This window comes from Dermacentor albipictus, chromosome 8, assembly GCF_038994185.2.
Source record: "Dermacentor albipictus isolate Rhodes 1998 colony chromosome 8, USDA_Dalb.pri_finalv2, whole genome shotgun sequence".
NCBI lineage: Eukaryota > Metazoa > Arthropoda > Arachnida > Ixodida > Ixodidae > Dermacentor > Dermacentor albipictus.
Window position 1 is genome coordinate 125,051,855 of NC_091828.1, and position 18,778 is coordinate 125,070,632.

The window sequence follows — 18,778 nt, forward strand, 5'->3', positions numbered from 1 at the left end:
GCCGTGAAACGCAACACTGTGAGGCATTGTGAGTGCACTGAGTACGTCAGGATAGTTGAGGTTGACACTCCAACTGTTGAGTCTCACTTGTGTGTAAAGTTCGGGCCTTATACCAATGAGCTTGCTATCAGTCTTAAAGTGCTTGAGGCCAGGGAATATAACTTGTACATGTAATTAGAGCGAGGGATTTAATCGTTTTATGAAGAAAAATTGCATGAGTGACTTTTTTTTTGTATGCATCTCCTTTTTATTCATATTTGAGAATGTGCGACTCAATTTGCAATGAGATTTGCCGTTCTTTTTTTTTTCCAGTATACTTCATTCGCTGTGAATTTTACTAACCTCTCCCTTCTGATTTCTTTGTGAATAAAATAAATGCTACTCCTTACTTTTCAAAGTGGGTTGTCATTTTTTTGTTTTAGCATGCTTACGAGTGACAGCATCAGGTGACATGGTGTCAGCCAGTCTTCACATAAAACAAAGTTCTGTGTCACCAAGGGAATTTTGCAAAGGCACTCGGGGAAAACCTGGAAAACTCTGGGAATTTGGAAATTTGAACTTCGTAGACACCCTGCATGTACAATATCCACTAGCACAGACAAAACGCAATATGGTGGTCCCAAATGAGAAGGGAACATCAACGCACTGTGGTAGGGTTAGGGTTCCCCAAGTCGTAAAAAAACCTGGGATGGCGGAAAATATTGTCTTGAGTCGAGGCTTTGCGCAGAAGTGTGGCGCACTCTGTCGTGAAGCCAACACCGCAAGGCAAAATTCACATGTAACCAGGGCCCTGAGTAATTTTTGGTGCTGGTTATATGTGCAAAAATGCAGTACTTTTGCCAAACTTCAAGTGTAGTAATTTTTCAAGGAAGTTTCTTGTGCGCCCCGAAAGGTGCAAGGTGTTCAAAGAAACGCATCGCTGTGTTGCAGACTATCATCTGCCTAGTGGACCGCAAGTCAGGCGAGAAAAGCAAGACGCGGCCACGGTTTGTGAAGCAGGACCAGATTGCCATCATGCGCATGGAATGCGCAGGCGTTGTGTGCATGGAGCCATTCAAGGAGTTCCCCCAGATGGGACGCTTCACCCTGAGGGACGAAGGTATGTGCTCTTGCCACTCCTTGCTTCTGGTTCCTGTACAGTTTTACGTCATTGCAGCGCGACTGGTGCTCAAGTTACGAATTGACTGGTCACTGTTGCAGTCTTTTGGAAGCCACAATTGCTTCATGACACTTCAAGGATGAGACATAAGAATACTTGAACGAGATGTCAATTTTTCAACTAAACGTTCGATCTGCACCAGTAGTTGGGGCATTAAATGAAATTCAGGCAACATTCCACCATTTACTCCGTTATCTAACCATGCAGAGGGAAATACTGTTTTCTGTCTCCATGGCCGAACTTTGTCCTTATCCAAGTTTTGAAAAAATGTGCTTATTTTGGTCAGCAAATGCTTTTCCGACTGCTCCTAGAACCACGGTTACAGATTACTATTATCGCATTAATCATGTAGCAATTTCTGATTACCGTATTTACTCGTGTAAAGGCTGCACCCCCACTTTAGAGGGCAAAAATTTTGGACAAAATGCCCTGCCGGAAAGTGAAGTTGTCTAGCGTTAGACAATATCAGCTGCATTTCTGTCGATGCCGCTCGGGTTGGTGCCACCGTGCGATTATTTTAGTGTGGTGTGTCGTCTCGGCTGTGTTTACAGTCAGATCGGTGGCATTTCGCCTGTGTACAAGGGAGCCCTGTTTGGGTCAGCGCTGGTCAGGGACGATAGGTCGGCATGTGAGGTTATTTACTGCAGCGTTATGTCATTTGCGCCTCTTACTCTCTGCTACAGTTGCGGAAGCAGTATGAACATTTAGTAGGCCGTCATCAGCCCAATTCATGTAAAGGCCGCACCCAGCCAAGAGTCTACAAAAAATCTGGCCCTTACACGATAAAGCTCAATATAATGAACCTCAATATAACAAATTTATCAATATATTGCCGCGAATCTATGCAGTGCTTGCTCACTCTTCAAGTCTGCCGCCATGCGACGCAAGGCGCGCCCAGTTGAGACGCGCCACGCAACGCAAGACGCGCTGCCGCCATGAGACGCAAGACGCGCCCAGTTGAGACGCGCCAAGACGCGCTTTAAATTGAGCGCAGACGACAGCGGCGGGCATTCTGTTCGACGACCGCCGAGCACGCTGGTCGCCTCGCCGTCGCCGGGTAGTTCAGGGCATTGTGGGCGCAAGTCAGCCCAATAAACAGTCTTCTTTTGGCAAACCTTTGTCCGTCCTCATCGTCCCTGCGACCGCCGTCACTACTACGTGACATCTGGTGGAGGTGCGGGGTAGCCTCCCATGTCCCGGACGAGTCCTTCAAGTCGTGAAGCCAGCCCTCAGCGCTTCGCACCCGAGGACGAGCCAGCAGTTCAGCGAGCCAGCCGACGTCTCCAGGGAGAGGATCCTGAGTTCGGGACCTTGCCAGACCACACCAGAAACCGAAAAGACGCCGCTACGAGTACTGCAACCTCGCCGAAGATGACGACACCGATCATACTGCAGCAGCCGCGGGGGCCGCCAACCTTCAATGGATCCCTAGGCGAAGACCCCGAAGAATGGTTGGACCAATTTGAGCGCGTGGCATCATCCAACAAGTGGGATGATGCGGCAAAGATTGGACAGGTATTTTTCTCATTGGAGGGCTCCGCACGCACGTGGTACGAAAACCATGAGTCGTCCCTAACGACATGGGAGCTGTTCAAGAGGGAGCTATTGAAGGTATTCGGCAGTGTCATGAGAAAAGAAAGAGCCGAACGACTCCTCGAGTCCAGGATCCAGCTGCCAAATGAGCCCGTCCGTGGTTACGTCGAAGAAATGAAGCGCCTATTTCGCCGTGCCGACCCCGAGATGGCCGAGGAAAAAAAAGTTCAGTTTTTAATGCGCGGCGTAAAAGAACAACTCTTTTGCAGCCTCGTCCGCCAGCCGCCAAGAACAGTCGAGGAATTCATGCAAGAAGCCAGCACGATTGAGAAGACCCTCGACGTCCGGGCTCGGCAGTACAACCGCCCTTCCTCTGTTTGTGCAATCCGTACGGACACGACGACCACAACCAGCGACAACTTGCGGGAAGTGATCCGCGAAATTGTTCGCGAGGAGCTACGCCGATTACTGCCATCTTCCGCACAGCCGCAAGCAGCAACTCTCATGGATGTGGTACGGGAAGAAGTGCAACAGGCACTTGGCACCCCGACGGCCACAGAACCCCAGGCCATGACGTACGCCGCTGTAGTACGCACTCCTCAGCCCCAACGACAACCACTACATCCTGTCCGACATGAACAACTTGGTCCCGGACACCGCCTCCCTGTCCCCGCCCGCCCAACCTACGAGCAACGCTTAAGCCCCAGGAAATGCGACGCCTGGAGGACTTCCGACAACCGGCCGTTGTGCTTCCATTGCGGTGAGGCCGGCCATATTCTTCGTCACTGCCCATACCGACGTATCGGTCTTCGAGGATTTGCCGTTGACGTCCCACGACCACGCTTCGGCCAACGTCCGCAGGAAATCGACGAGTACCTGTGTCGAGAGGAGTACACGCCGAACCGCCTTTCACGCTCACCATCGCCGTCAACGTCGCGCTTTGCGTCGCCACGCCGCAGCTACGCAGCCGCGGTACGGGGAAGGTCTCCGAGCCCCCGTAGGGGAAACTAAAGACGGCAACCTCTGGAGGTGAGGTTGCTCACGAACGAAACGCCGAAGATCCTCCACCGACAACGCTCCATGAAGACGCGCCCGCTACGCAGCATGAAGAAGCCCCACTCGCTGCACCGACGCCGCAGAAGATGACAACCCCGACCACGACGCGAACTGCCTTCGAAACGACGCCTCCACCCAGAAACGCTTCGACGATACGTCCTACCCGCGACTCGAATACGCGACGAAGCCGTAACCCGACGCCGAGGGCGACGTGCAATGCTAGAGCCAAGACATCCGACTTAGAAGTGGCGATCGACGGTAGGAAAGTCACTGTTCTAGTTGACACAGGAGCCGATTACTCAGTGATGAATGGAACATTCGTTGCGCAGCTGAGGAAAGTCACGACCGCTTGGGATGGCCCACAAATTCGCACCGCAGGTGGCCACCTCATTACGCCATCAGGACGATGCACAGCGCGAGTGACTGTCAAAGGACACACCTATCCTGCGACCTTTGTTGTGCTACCGCAATGCTCTCGCGAAGTGATCCTGGGCTTGGATTTCCTTAGTGAGCATCAGGCGATCATCGACCTGCGATCCAAGCTGATTACGCTTTCGACGAACGAGGCCATCCCTTCGATGAGAACTCTGGGAAATCACTGTGCCCTGAGCATCCTGAAAGAAGAACTGAGCGTCCCACCCCGTTCAAGTGTTATCGTGACCGTAGGTGCCATGAAAGCCATTAACTCTGAAGGCATCATCGAGGGGAACAGGCAGTTGCTTCTCGACAGAGGAATCGGTATCGCAAGAGGCATCGCACATTTCCGCAACGGCCAGACCGAAGTACTGCTGACTAACTTCAGCGAAGAATACCGGCACATTAACAAAGGAACGGCGATTGCTTTCTTCGACGAAATATCCGACGTACGGGATTCCTTCGCCCTCTCCGACCCATCCGCAGAAGGTTCGTCTGACCATGAGAACTCGCCCACTTTCGACATCAACCCAGCACTGCCCCAAAACAGACAAGACCAGATCCGCAATCTGCTTCAAAGTTACAGCCAGTGTTTTTCGTCATCGCCAAAGGTCCGACAAACGCCAATTGCGAAGCATCGCATTATAACCGACCAGCACGCCCGACCTCTCCGTCAAAGCCCCTACCGTGTGTCGCCGCGAGAACGACAAGCCATCCGGAACCAAGTGGAAGAAATGCTTCGCGACGACGTCATCCAGCCATCAAACAGCCCATGGGCTGCACCGGTTGTTCTAGTGAGAAAGAAAGACGGCGCACTTCGATTCTGCGTTGATTACCGCCGCTTAAACAACATAACAAAGAAGGACGTCTACCCCCTCCCCCGCATCGACGACACACTGGACCGGCTTTGCAACGCCAAGTATTTCTCATCGATGGACCTGAAGACCGGCTACTGGCAGATTGAGGTCGACGAAAGAGATCGCGAGAAGACAGCATTCATCACTCCTGATGGGCTCTTTGAGTTCAAGGTGATGCCATTTGGTCTCTGTTCCGCACCAGCGACGTTTCAGCGGGTGATGGATACAGTGCTCGCAGGCCTCAAGTGGCAAATTTGTCTGGTATATTTAGATGACGTCGTTGTCTTCGCCTCGAACTTTCAAGAACACCTCCAAAGACTCCGGACAGTGCTCGATGCCATCAAGTCGTCTGGCCTAACCTTGAAAGCCGAGAAGTGCCACTTTGCTTATGCAGAGCTGCTGTTTCTAGGCCACATCATTAGCAGGGAGGGAGTACGCCCAGACCCGCAGAAAACAGCCGCTATTGAACAGTTCCCACCGCCGGCCGATAAGAAAGCTGTGCGCAGATTCCTCGGACTGTGCGCATATTACCGACGATTTGTGAAAAACTTTTCGCGCATCGCCGAGCCCCTGACCCAACTAACGAAGGCAAACGTGCCATTTAAATGGGAAGCGCCGCAAGCAGAAGCCTTCAAAGAACTCCAGCGCCGTTTACAGTCTTCACCGATCCTCGCACATTTTGATGAAAACGCTGATACTGAACTGCATACCGACGCAAGCAGTGTGGGCCTAGGCGCCATCCTCGTTCAAAAAAGCGATGGGCTGCAGAACGTCATCGCATACGCTAGCCGCTCCCTTTCCAAGGCCGAGGCTAACTATTCCACGACTGAGAGGGAGTGCCTTGCCATCATCTGGGCTACGTCGAAATTCCGCCCCTACCTGTACGGACGACCGTTCAAGGTGGTCAGCGATCACCACGCGCTGTGCTGGCTTGCCAATTTGAAGGACCCCTCTGGCCGCCTCGCTCGATGGAGTCTTCGCCTCCAGGAGTTTGACGTCACCGTGGTTTACAAGTCCGGACTCAAACACTCTGACGCCGATTGCCTCTCACGAGCCCCTGTAGATGCGCCGCCACCGGACGATGATGAGGACGCCTTCCTGGGACCCATCAGCTCCAGCTCTTTTGCCCAGCAGCAACGCTCGGACCCTGACCTAAAATGCCTCATAGAGTTCTTGGAAGGCAACGTTTCTTCGCCCCCTGCCTCATTCAAGCGCGGACTTTCTTCCTTCTGTGTACAGAATGATGTCCTCATGAAGAAGAACTTCGCAGCGAACAAAACAGCCTACCTCCTTGTTGTACCTGCTTGTCTCCGCGAAGAAGTTCTACAGGCTTCCCACGACGAGCCGACAGCGGGACATCTCGGGTTTACTCGCACTCTCCGCCGCATTAAAGAAAAGTATTACTGGCCCCGCCTTTCCGCCGATGTCGCACATTATGTGAAAACCTGCCGAGATTGTCAGCGACGAAAGACACCTCCCACCCGACCAGCAGGATTCCTGAACCCCATTGAGCCCCCCGCAAGACCCTTTCAGCAGATCGGCATGGACTTACTTGGCCCTTTTCCAAAGTCAACGTCTGGAAATAAATGGATCATCGTAGCCACCGACTACCTGACTCGCTACGCCGAGGCAAAAGCCCTACCGAACGGAACCGCAGCAGAAGTCGCCAAATTTTTCGTGGAATGCATTCTTCTGCGACACGGCGCCCCCGATGTACTCATCACGGATAGAGGAACAGCATTCACGGCGGAACTAACGCAAGCCATCCTGCGTTACAGCCAAACCACCCACCGGAGGACAACTGCATACCATCCGCAGACCAACGGACTAACCGAGCGCCTGAACAAAACCATCGCCGATATGCTCGCCATGTATGTCGATGCCGAACACAAGACCTGGGACGTCATCCTGCCATTCGTCGTCTTCGCCTACAACACCGCAGTGCAGGAGACCACCCAGATGACGCCTTTTAGGCTCGTCCACGGAAGGGAGGCCACGACCACGCTAGACGCCATGCTGCCCAATGTTACAGAAGAAGAGAACGTCGATGTCGCCGCCTACCTTCAACGCGCAGAAGAAGCTCGAAGGCTTGCCCGATTACGAATCACAGACCAACAACGAACCGACACCAGACGCTACAACCTACGAAGACGCCACGCGGAATACAAGCCAGGAGACCAAGTCTGGGTTTGGACGCCCATTCGGCGCCGTGGATTGAGTGAAAAGCTATTGAGCCGCTATTTCGGCCCATACAAGGTTCTTCGTCGGCTAGGTGAACTGGATTATGAAATCATCCCTGATGCCATGACTGCATCCCACCGACGCCGCGTACGACCAGAAGTTGTTCATGTCGTCCGCCTGAAACCCTATTATACGCGCTAAAGGACGCTGCATTTTTACACTCTGTGTTTATTTTCGCACGGGCCGTTTTATTTGTTGCTAGTGGCATTATTTCTATTTATGCATCGGGTCGATGCCTCTTTCAGGGGGGAGTAATGCCGCGAATCTATGCAGTGCTTGCTCACTCTTCAAGTCTGCCGCCATGCGACGCAAGGCGCGCCCAGTTGAGACGCGCCACGCAACGCAAGACGCGCTGCCGCCATGAGACGCAAGACGCGCCCAGTTGAGACGCGCCAAGACGCGCTTTAAATTGAGCGCAGACGACAGCGGCGGGCATTCTGTTCGACGACCGCCGAGCACGCTGGTCGCCTCGCCGTCGCCGGGTAGTTCAGGGCATTGTGGGCGCAAGTCAGCCCAATAAACAGTCTTCTTTTGGCAAACCTTTGTCCGTCCTCATCGTCCCTGCGACCGCCGTCACTACTACGTGACAATATTTTATTTCGTATTCTATTCTATTCGAAATAGTCTATTTTCATAACCTCTAGTTTAAAGAACACCATGTATTAGAACCTCAATATAACGAAGTGCGTTTGTATGCAATTTCAACATAATGAAATTTCACTCCTGCTGCAAAGGAATGGCAAGACAGTACATGAAAACTTCCGCAGACGCAGATGGTCAAATGATTGAATCACAAGCGACTGCTTGCAAACGCACCTTTCAAGTTGACTCCGCGTGACAAGAGTGACCGCCGAAGTGAAGCCACATCATGTTTCATGCGATAAGATCCTATTGGTGCTGCACACTGTGCGAGTGAAAGTGTGCGAGGGTGAAACAAGAAAGATGGTGGCTTCGCAAGGGCTGCCTTCCCACGCGAGCAAAGGGGAAGAGAGGGAGGGGAGCGTGCTTGTAGTAATGTGATCAAACGCGTGCAAGGGGGCCGGAGTGAGGGGTAAGTTTGGGTGCGTCTCGGTTTCTGGTACGCGTCTCGGCCGTGGCTGCGCATGTCTGTAAGCGCAGCTGCGCACCCTGCTTTAGAGGTAATCTGCCACATGTGCAAGAGTAGGCGTGCTGAGACGGCATGGCACCATATAAGCTGTCTATCTGCACATTTAGTATTGGATGTTGCGTAAACTCGAGTTTCGGTGACCTGTTGGAGCGAGAGGCAGAAGCAGCATTCGCTCCCCGCTGCTGGCGCTTTTCCCGTTAGCGTCGTCCCAGTGCAGGTGACGCTATCAGCCACGGGGGCACAGTGCACAGGAAAGCGTGGCTAGCTTCGCTTAATAGCGCCAAGAAGATATTGTCGACTTGCATGGCGTGAAACCGTATGAATTTTCTCATTCAAACTTGTTTTTTTCTTTTGATTGACTGATAATTCTGGAAAATTATGTGGCCCCTTTCCGTGCAAGAAAAATCGATTGGCGACTGTACTTATTTTATAAAAGGGCGAATCTCGATAAAACGAAATTTTGATATAACAGTAAATTGCCAGTTTTGCTGACTTATGTCGAGGCTTGACTGTATATACAGTACTACAGTCAAACACACTTATAACGATATAGGTTTTAACAATATATCAGTTATAACAATGACAAGCTGCTGAACTGTCAATTTTTGTATGTTTTCCATGGTGAAATAACCCACTTACTACAATGCTCCAGTGCCGCATTATCAGTTATGACGATGAAGTCTGGCTGCTGGTTGTCCATAATGAAAGGTAGTGAAATGTGAAATCCTCGAAAAGAAGAAAGAATGCGAGAAATTCAAGCCACTGCTCGATGGCCTGCAGCTGCAACAACTGCAGCACTCATTTTCCAGCCCGCCTCTCCCTCGTCGCCCTTCCATCCCTCCGAACACGAATGGGCTGTGCCCATAGCTCTATGCCTCGCTACCTATGGCGCCATTTTCCAAAACGCGAATGGACTGGGCCAACTCCGCTGCTATCCCAGATTGCGTGCTGGATCCTCATTCATTGTAGTTCTGCAAACACTTCTAATCACTCGCGTTCATGTTTGTTCGCTATGTTAAAATCATTCCTGGCCACCTGGTTTCTCAGCCTCATTTGACTCGTCGCTAAAAACTGAAGATGGCTGATCCACCCACTTATCGTCAGCAATGCACGACATTGCCAGGTAAAAGAAAGCTCATGGCTATAGATTTGGAAACAAAGTGCTTCTAACCGATGAGCAGATTGATGCAAGTACGTTTGCGACTAATAGCGACGGCAGTGATTACGTGGTAGGGCAGGCTGCCTCAACGTCATCTTCACAGGAGGCTCGGCAGCTAATTCAATCCCTTCCTCCGGGGCTTCGTTTTTGCAAGGAACCTTTCGTGGAGCGCCTGGATGCCTTGTAGAAGGCTGACGGACATAAGGCTTCTGTGAAGGCCAGTGAGAAGTATGTGACGAGATGCTTGTGGCGATCTCGCCTCAGTGTTTTTTCTAGATTCCTCAAGCTCAGGCTGCCGCAGCAACCTTCTCGTGTATTTTGGTATTTTGGTGGAGCTCTCGTATAGCTTGCCGCCCATGACCCCTCTTTGCAGTTGCTATAGCGGTGCCATTCTTTAACACCAACAGCCACAGCTTGTCACACGCCATCGGGGTGCCCACCAAGCAGTTAAACGAGTGTACATAATCAGCAGCCGGTTGTAAGAAGGTGGTGGGGAGAAGCCCTGGCCTCCCTGCCATTGTAGCGTTCTCACATCAGCTCTGCCATCCTCCCATTTTGATTTTTCATGCTACCCGGTTATAAAAATTGAATTTTCGTGTGACTTGAATATTGTTCGAAGTGGGTTCGATTGTAGTGCCCACCCCAGGGCTTCGTTGGAGGCTTGTACCCCGTGGTCGCGTCCTCTTCCATGGCCCTGGGACATCATACTCTCCTGAACCTGGTAAAAGCAGCACTGCACATCTGCAATGTTAGTGTAGGCTCTCGGAGGACATGTGACACTAGCTTCTTTCTACCCTTTAGGATGAGACATAAATACCCGGAAAAAGACATGTATTTTCCTTCTAACTGTGCAAGATGTACTGAGAATACAGAAGAGTGATGATATAACCTAGTGTGAGAAGCTTGCAAGCATACCTTGTACTTATCTTAAGATGTGTAGTTATCTAGTTATCTTAATATATGTAGCTAGGTTGTAGAAAAATATTCTTTTAAAACGGGGTTTTAATGATAAATGTTCAGGTAGATTTAAGATTTACATCGAGGTAACCCTGGAATACCGATTAATTTGACAAAATGAAGTGAGCGGCCCGATTCTGGACAGATTCAAGGCAGTTAAAAGTTTGAATCACTACACTGTTGCCATTTCCCGCAGGTCGCACCATTGCCATTGGGAAGGTGCTGCGGGTGGTGGAATGACTGGGAGCAGCCCCGGAGCAGTGCCACTCTCCCGGCTCGCAGCCGCCACCACCACCCAGGGATTGCCAGCAGCAAGACGCCGCCAGCTCCACCAACTCACCTCGCCACCGCCCACAGCGGCGCCGCGAGGGGGGCGCGCGCGGCGTCAGCCGGTCCAAACAAGCGCACCGAGCAGCTGCGCCGTCGTCCGCGGGCGGATGACCGCGGCCCCCACGGCGGTGCGCCGTCTGCAGTCGGTTCGGGACTCGAGTCGGGCCCAAAGGAGAGCGCTAGAGTCATCAGAAGAGGGTCACTGCAGCACCGCTGTCATGTGCCTCGTCGCATTAGCATTGCAGTGTTGGCGAGTTGTTACGGAGCCGTTTTGAGAATAGACGGTGCAGAGCAGAGTGGATTCACAACGAAAAGCGGAGGGCAACAGCCTTTTCTGTGCCCTTTGCTTCTGCATCCACATTGTTTCATGCTCTCGCTTCAGATGTTCTGAATCATTACCAAGGACATTAATTGCCTGAGGCTAAATCTTATTGAAAAGAGCTGGAATTTCAAGGAATAAAACTACAAGTGTGCAGAAATGCATCATCGTGCAGGTTCCTTGATTGTTTGTGCCAGTCGCCCTCTCCATTTTAGGGATAGCCCATATCTTCATCCACTTGCAGGTTAGCTCGTGCCTTTTCTATGGCCATGGAAATAAAAATGTTTTCGGCATGTACAAGCAGATTTGGGCCAGATATAGTGCATTGTGCACAGAGCTGGGTTGCATCATATGTATGCCCTCTCCTTGATATTCCATTGCTCATTATAGATTTATCCCAGCCTAAAAAGGTCTGTTTGCAGTGGCTTGAGGACGTGCCCACTCACACTGACTTCCGTCTTTGTGACCCAAGCCAGTTGTGGCTTCGATTGCTGGGCGCATTCTGGACCTGCAAGTTTTCCCGCATGACTCCGGCACTGTAGAAAAGCCTTTTCTGATGACTCTAGCTAAGGGCCCACATCTTCCATTTTGCCGTGTGGTGGGGTGAGCTCGGAACCTTTGCATGGAAACAAATGGACAACTCTGTTGTGCAAGGGACTCCCCTAGCGGCAGTGCGGTGTGCATGGGCTTTGTCGAGGGGGAAGGCCACGTGGTGGTGATGTTCCACCTGCAACAGGTGGCCAAGAGTTTGAGGGGTCGCGGCAAGGCTGTGGTTGAGACACGGATTTAAAAACGGCCGGCGTGTTGCCCCCACCTCAGAGGACCACTAGTGGGAAGAGGTGACTGAAAATGTTGCGAGGCTACGGTGGTGGTAGGAATGGATGCCAGCGCAAAATGCTAGTTGCCAATAAATAATGGCCCCTTCCAGGAGTCTGTCTTGCACTTATTTTGTTCTGCACTTTGATGCAGATAGAAGTTTTGTTATAGAGCCATTCTGCATGTCCTTGCTAACTGGTGGACATCAGTTATGGGCATCGCATCATTTCAGTGCAGTCACATATTGCCATGTGCCTAGTACCAGGTGTTTGTCAGTTCATGTAGCTGGTATCAGTTGTCCTGCAGCATATCAGCAGTATGCAAGTGTCTGCTGGTATGAGCCTAGTGATATATTTTTATTGTTAATTATGGACATCTGCAGTATGTGCTGCTGCTGTCTTTGGTACCAGCATGCCTCTTTTCCTGGTATGTCCTACGTAAAAATCTGCAGTCCACAAAGTATTTTTCTGGCACTTCTGCCGCTAGACTGCAGACTTGAAACTGGTGCCAGCAGTTCAGGTTCGCTGGTACCACCGTACATCCTGCTGCTATTGTTTCTGGTGCTGGCTTGCCAAACACCTGGTACCAGTCTAATACATGTTGCTGGTACTCTTGCTGTCATTACTCTTGGAAACTGCTGTCAGTACGTGCAGTTTCCCTGGTACCACTACATTTCGCTTCTATTTCTGGTACTGGTCTACAATATGCCTGGTACCAGTATTTAAAAAAACATTGCTGGCATTAGTCGGTTTTCGCTAGCTGGCAAGAACCAGATTCCCACTGCCTCCTGCGCAACTTAGCTCGAAACGTGAGGGCCTTCCCCTTGGGCACATTCCTTGCACACCGCAATGAAAAAGTAAATGGGTCGCCACACAAGTTAGTGCTACTTTGGGCTTGGTCCGACTGTCGGGCAGTCTGCAGACTCGAGAACAGGACATGCGGGTGCACCGGCCGTCAAGACAGTCGTACCGGAAATGACCGGCCTACCGAGACGAAGGAGAGACTCTTATTTTTTCTCTTCCTCCTCTTTTGTATAGACTTCTGCCAATTTCTATTTTGTTGCCATCTCTTTCCCTGGATCTTTTCTTTTGCACGTTGTTTATACTGTTGTGTGTTGCCTTCTGCTCTTTCTTCTGTTTTATATATAGTAAATATGTACAATTGCCTTTTCTTTATACTTTGCATTTTTTTTTTTGACCATCACACTTGGGTCACCCTCTTTTTATCTCCCTTTTGGTGAAGTCTATTCAGTCACTCGCTCATCATATGAAGTGTCCTGCAACATTGACTTTATTTGCTATATGGATACTTTTTTTTTTTTGCAGGGTTTTTCGCAGTTCACCATGCATGGGTTTTGGGTTGTCTGGTGATTATTGCATATCATCATGCTTTATTTTTGTTTCGTACAAGATACGCCCAGAATTTGTCGTGCATTGGAGTTGCAACATGCATTTCTTGTTTAGGTTGTCTCGTTGGCTGTGTTTATCTAAAAAGAGAGCAGTGGACATCTTTGTTTAACGGTTTTATATAAGCACAAGAAAAGTGGAAAGTGCGTATGACTTTTTTTTTTTAACAGATAAAACTGGTGGCGGTTGACACAAGCCCTGTGTTTTGTTGTCTGGGCTGAAAAGATCTTCATCGAAAATTTGTTTTTATGTCTCGAGGAGATGATCATGTGGTGAAAGGAAGAGGTTGGAGAATATTTTTCTTCCCTCCCTTTTTGTTTTCCCCTTGATTTTGTTGTTTTTACCAAACTTCCAAGGAAAAACTGAAATAAAAACGTTTATTCCAATCAACATTGGTGTTTTGGTGCCTGCTGTTTCACTGGTACTTTAGAAGTGTGCTGAAGTTATTCAGTAATGCTGCTTTTGTCTGCTGCCTCAACGTCGCAGGTGCGTGCTTTGGTGACAAATGTCATTCTCATCTGTTGCAATTGCATTTCTGATATGGACATAATGCCAAAAATTCGTAATTTCTATTGAACACGTAGCACTGAAATCAGTAGCAAGGTTTAGCATTGCGCTGAAGCTGTTGCAAAGCTGGTGTGATGAGCAGTGCCAACGGCACTTTTTTGCTGTTGCAGAGCCCTGTCTCGGGTAAAGCTGGTGGGGCACAGTGTGCTGGTGCATCCACTTGGCTTTTGTTTTTCGAGCCAAATGCACTGAGCCTCTGAAAATGTAACCCGTCGTGCGCGGGCCATGCATGTCCGTCAATACTGCGACTGAACAGCAATGGCACAAATGCACTTGGAGCGTCCGTATAGTTGCGATTAGAATGAAGAAACCATCTGGGGATGATCTGTCAAAGTCGAGAACTGTTATGTCACATCCGTGAAAAAGACTGCTTAAATATTGTGGAATGATAGGGTTAAAACCTGGGAGTTAGTTCGCCTTCATTTGTTCGCTCCTCTGTTGTGCTGCTTGTTGCTACGTTGATGCTCATGCCACTGAGTATCTTGCATTCCAAGGTTAGGCACTCAAACCGGGTATAAATAGGCAAAGAGAGCTATTGCTTTAAAGAATTAGTGTACGGAGCATTGGGCCCACTTAAAAAAAAAATCCCAAGTGCAGAATTGATTGCGAGTACTCTGCCATTACATCTCTGATAACCCCCGCTTTTCTTTAGCAGCAAAGCTGTGTGTTGAACGGGGCACATGGATTTTGTGCATATTGAAGTTGCTCGGCTGTTGCAGTGGGCATGAAAACTGTTTACCGGACTATTGTTAACCTGCCGCAGTAGCAATGGAGCTCTGTTGCCGAGCGCAATGTTGGGGTTGAAGGCCGCCGGGCAGTCTAGTCGCTTCGGGGGAGGGCTTAGATGTAATCAGACACGACATGGAAATTTTAAAGTAAAACTGCTAGTAAGCTCATGCACTCTAAAGAAGACCGAGAGATGTGTAATTGCGTGACAAGGAAATGCACCGTATGAGTGCAAGGTAAAAAAATGTAAGTGTGCATGCACGATACTCCCTAATACGAAATTTGAGCACAGCTCTATACACATCTTTATTTCGCGATACGTTGGCTGGCGCAGACAACGTCTCGTGCACCATGTTTCAAACGAAGCGACGTGCTGCGACTGCCATGCCGATCAGGAGATCACAAGAGGCAGCGTGTGGGCAACGCCAGGTGCGATTCACAGCAGCCGCCACAGACTCCGCTTATGCAGCGCTTTGTTTCTGTACAGACAGTGAGCACTACTCTGGAACCATCTCGTAGCCATTGTCGATGCAAAGCCCGTCTTGCACAGCACTATGCCTTTCTTCTCATGCTTTCGCCATACCCTCCATCTCGGATTTCCTCCTTGCGCTCTCATCGTTATCGCAGTCTTTCATCTCCCGCTGCGCTTTGCGTTCATTCTTCGCTGTGCTCGTTTGCCCGGGGTACAAAAGACAACGATGGTAGCTGGAGGAATGGGCCCCCATGAGCTGTGCTCTAACAAGTTGCAGCAACATGTCAAATAGCTGGATCTTATAAAAAAAGAGGCACAAACTGCTTTAGTGACTTAGGTTGATCTTTTTTTGCGAAGATCCAGCTGTTTGACACGCTGCTGTAACGTTCCAACGCGACTGCAGCACACGTGCATTTGTTTTCTTCAGACTCTGCTCCAACAATAAACAGCTGAGGCTTATGCCTGCTCTGTTTCCTCTACTCCTCAAGTATTTGTTTCCTTGTTGCGCTATTATGCATCCAGCAGTCACTTGCAGAACTTATTCTGTTCTGATGCAACATAAATGGTTACACAACGGGGAGCAGTAGGAGAGGGAATAGTCGAAGTGCTTGCACTTTTTGTGTATGCATTAATGGGTTCGGCCTGCATCAACCAATCAGAGCATGCTTTTTGGAGAGAGTTTCCTCCAAAAATTCCTGGGGGAACTATGGTGCTGAGATTGTTAAGATACCATTGGAAGGATTGCCGGTTAGTACACATGGATTTGTCTAATCTGCATGCTTGCAATCCATGTAATTTTTTTAACGCATGAAGATAACAGACATGCACATGCACAATCATTGTGAAGTGTTGTATTTGTAACAATGTTTTGTTGACAATAATCAAACTGCAAAGTTGCAAAGTCATTTGAAGCCCAAAGCAGGAAGCATAAGCCAATCCATTACCACGCTGGCTGAGCCGCATTACCTGCAGCTCCCCTAGACACAAGCACAAAACTTCCCTCGAATAATACTTGTAGGAAACTCCATACAGGCTTGACAACAGGAGTACAACAGCAGTTTTCTGTACAGAATAATACTTGCACAGCATCAAGGCAATCTCAAAACCTTTATTCAAAGGTGTGCCACCAACACAAATACAAATGCATCTCGCCACAGCACTGCATGCATGCCACATCGAAGACTAGGCAAAAGAATAAACACCCAGACTTTGGCACCAACTTCTCTGTACCTTGAGGAAGGTTGCACACTGTCTTGCACATTGCCCATTAAGCCTTGCACACCTGTTCCGGCTCTCACAAAATAACAGCGAGATTCATATGTGTGCGAGTCTGCACAGCTCAGGGAACAGTTTAAGAAAAGGAGACCCCTCCTGCTGAGCCGCAAACTGGCCAACTGCAAATAACAGCTTCCTGAACCGTGCAGGCACAGTTTTGTACAAACATTACGTGTCCATACAACAATCGTACAATGGCCATGGGGCACTGTGATCATATTTTCACCAAGGGCGCAGTGGCAGACAGTCACAATTGTGAACATGTGAGCACTTGCTGCTCTGTACTGGCAGAGCATTCTGGCAGGTGGATAGTACACTCTCGTGGTTTGTCTAGAAAATATACGTTGTTCATGTGAGCCGTCTGCTACAGTCTACTGCCAGACCAAAAGTCAATGCGCATACGCACAAGACTGCATGTTCTGCCATTGTCAGATGCTGTGCAGTATTGGCGGTAGCACACGTGTGCGTGATTAGGCACTGCATCTGCTAAACCTACAAACAATGAGAATGCACCAGCTGCTCACAAGAGTGCTCTGCCTCCATAAAGTGGTATGTGATCCTGTGTTCACAGTTGCGTAGTCTATGACTGCACAGTCACGCACAAAATGAAGGTGATCACTTTAGGCTTAAGCAAGCTGGATTACAATGTCCTGATGCACCAAACCTTTTGCAAGGAGTTCTGGGACATGCATAGATTTAGATTCCTCTCTACCTTTCTTCATCCTGCAACATCTCTTTTTCAGGAGATCAAGGTCAAGCCAATCTGCTCGATGTGGTCACAACCACCTCCCATATCAGCACGACTATACTACTATCTGTCGCAAAAGTTACCAGGCCAGATCACCTGCTGCTGGCTCTAAAATACTGCCACGTAGCAGTAGTACTGCCAGCTAACACGCACAATTTCAGAGTAACAGAGGACTCTGGAATCCTCTACATGCCGAAGTCGGCTCATTGCTTCCACGTGATATATTCGAGCAGGCTACTACTTTGGCACGGAAACTTCTGTGACACACAGTACATCACTTCTGCTCATACATCACTCATACAATAACCACTGAAACCAGCAACCCTCATCAAGGTGGGGCTCTATCTTACTAGACTTTTTCGAACCTGCTATTACAAAAAGTCTAGTTGTGGGCCTAAAGCTAATTATAGGAAATTCTTTCTGATAGGTTAAGCAAGCAAACTGACATCAAATGGAGGGAGATTTCGTTCAAGGACATCACCACTCATCCACACTTTTAAATTACAAGACAGCAGTGCTAATTGATCAACAAACTTGACTAGAGAGAATACAGCACTGTTTCATAGACTGTATAAGTGTAGGGTATTCTCAACGCAATAAATAGTAAGACAGCAGTGAAAATAGCGAACATCTTCAAACATTCCCCAGCCAACAAATCACACTACAAACTCGATCTCGCGATAAATAAGACGGCGACGACAATGACAAAAATCTTCAGCCACAACTTTCTTCCCCGTTGTCTTGATAAACAGGCTACAAGGTCGAGTCTTTGGTCTACTGCAAACATATAGCAGCACAATGAGAAAGACTTGAGTGTACAGCTCGTCAATCGACTCAAAGCATCACACTGAGAATCTCAAGGCACAGAAAGTCCTCCATAAATATGCAACTTCAATGACGTAGTGCACTATAAATGCTTTCTTTTGCTACCATCTGCTACCATTATGGTACTATTGCACCCACGACTTCAGTGAAAACAGCTTCACGGAGATCATAAGTCGCCAGAGTAATTGAGTACTATAGAAGCAACTACATCAGCCATTCAAAAGTGACCAAAGATATGTTACTACACAGAGAAAAAAAACGGACCATATAATCTGCATAGAAGCTCTTTTACAAGTTACATCTCTGCAGGAGCTAGAGGAATAAACAGTTTAACCTAACAGATGAAAACAGTTTTACAGACTTCATCTGCTAAGAGAAGTAAAATATGTAGGCGTAAGAAACGGCCGCTACCATGTACAAACGAACCTCATTATGACAAAGTCACATCTGCCAAGAAATACCTTTACCTACCGTTATAGTATGATGTTTTTTGTAAGCATGTACTCGTTACATGCCGATGTCAGTGAGAAAGGTTGTAGATTTACTTCAGTATCAAATAATTTGTTATACCGAAGTTCAATTGTACCTTCGAAGGATCCATAAAAAAAGCTGCCACTTCTGACAGCTTGAAACTTTTTACACAGGGTGCACATAGGGGTACTTGCCATGGAGGCAGTCACTATCAAGTACTTATACAATAGAGTACAGTGTAAAAATAATTGTAGTATTGATATTAGGTGCAAATTGTGGTCACATTCCACACAGAAATGCTACTGCATGTTTAAAACTTGTTCCGGGCAGCCTCACTAG

At 48.9% G+C, this 18,778-nt stretch overlaps 1 protein-coding gene across 5 annotated transcripts in view; it reads left to right on the forward strand.

Annotated features, from left to right (window-relative positions):
* Window positions 1-13,745, forward strand: part of eRF3 (eukaryotic translation release factor 3) — a 31,233-nt gene extending 17,488 nt beyond the window's left edge. For all 5 annotated transcript variants that reach the window (XM_065430314.2, XM_065430318.2, XM_065430317.2 and 2 more), the window contains exons 10-11: window positions 931-1,099; window positions 10,681-13,745. In XM_065430314.2, the coding sequence (XP_065286386.1) occupies window positions 931-1,099; window positions 10,681-10,724 (213 nt within the window). In that variant the 3' untranslated portion in view covers window positions 10,725-13,745. The remainder of the gene's footprint in view (window positions 1-930; window positions 1,100-10,680) is intronic.
* The last annotated feature ends 5,033 nt before the right edge of the window (window positions 13,746-18,778 follow it).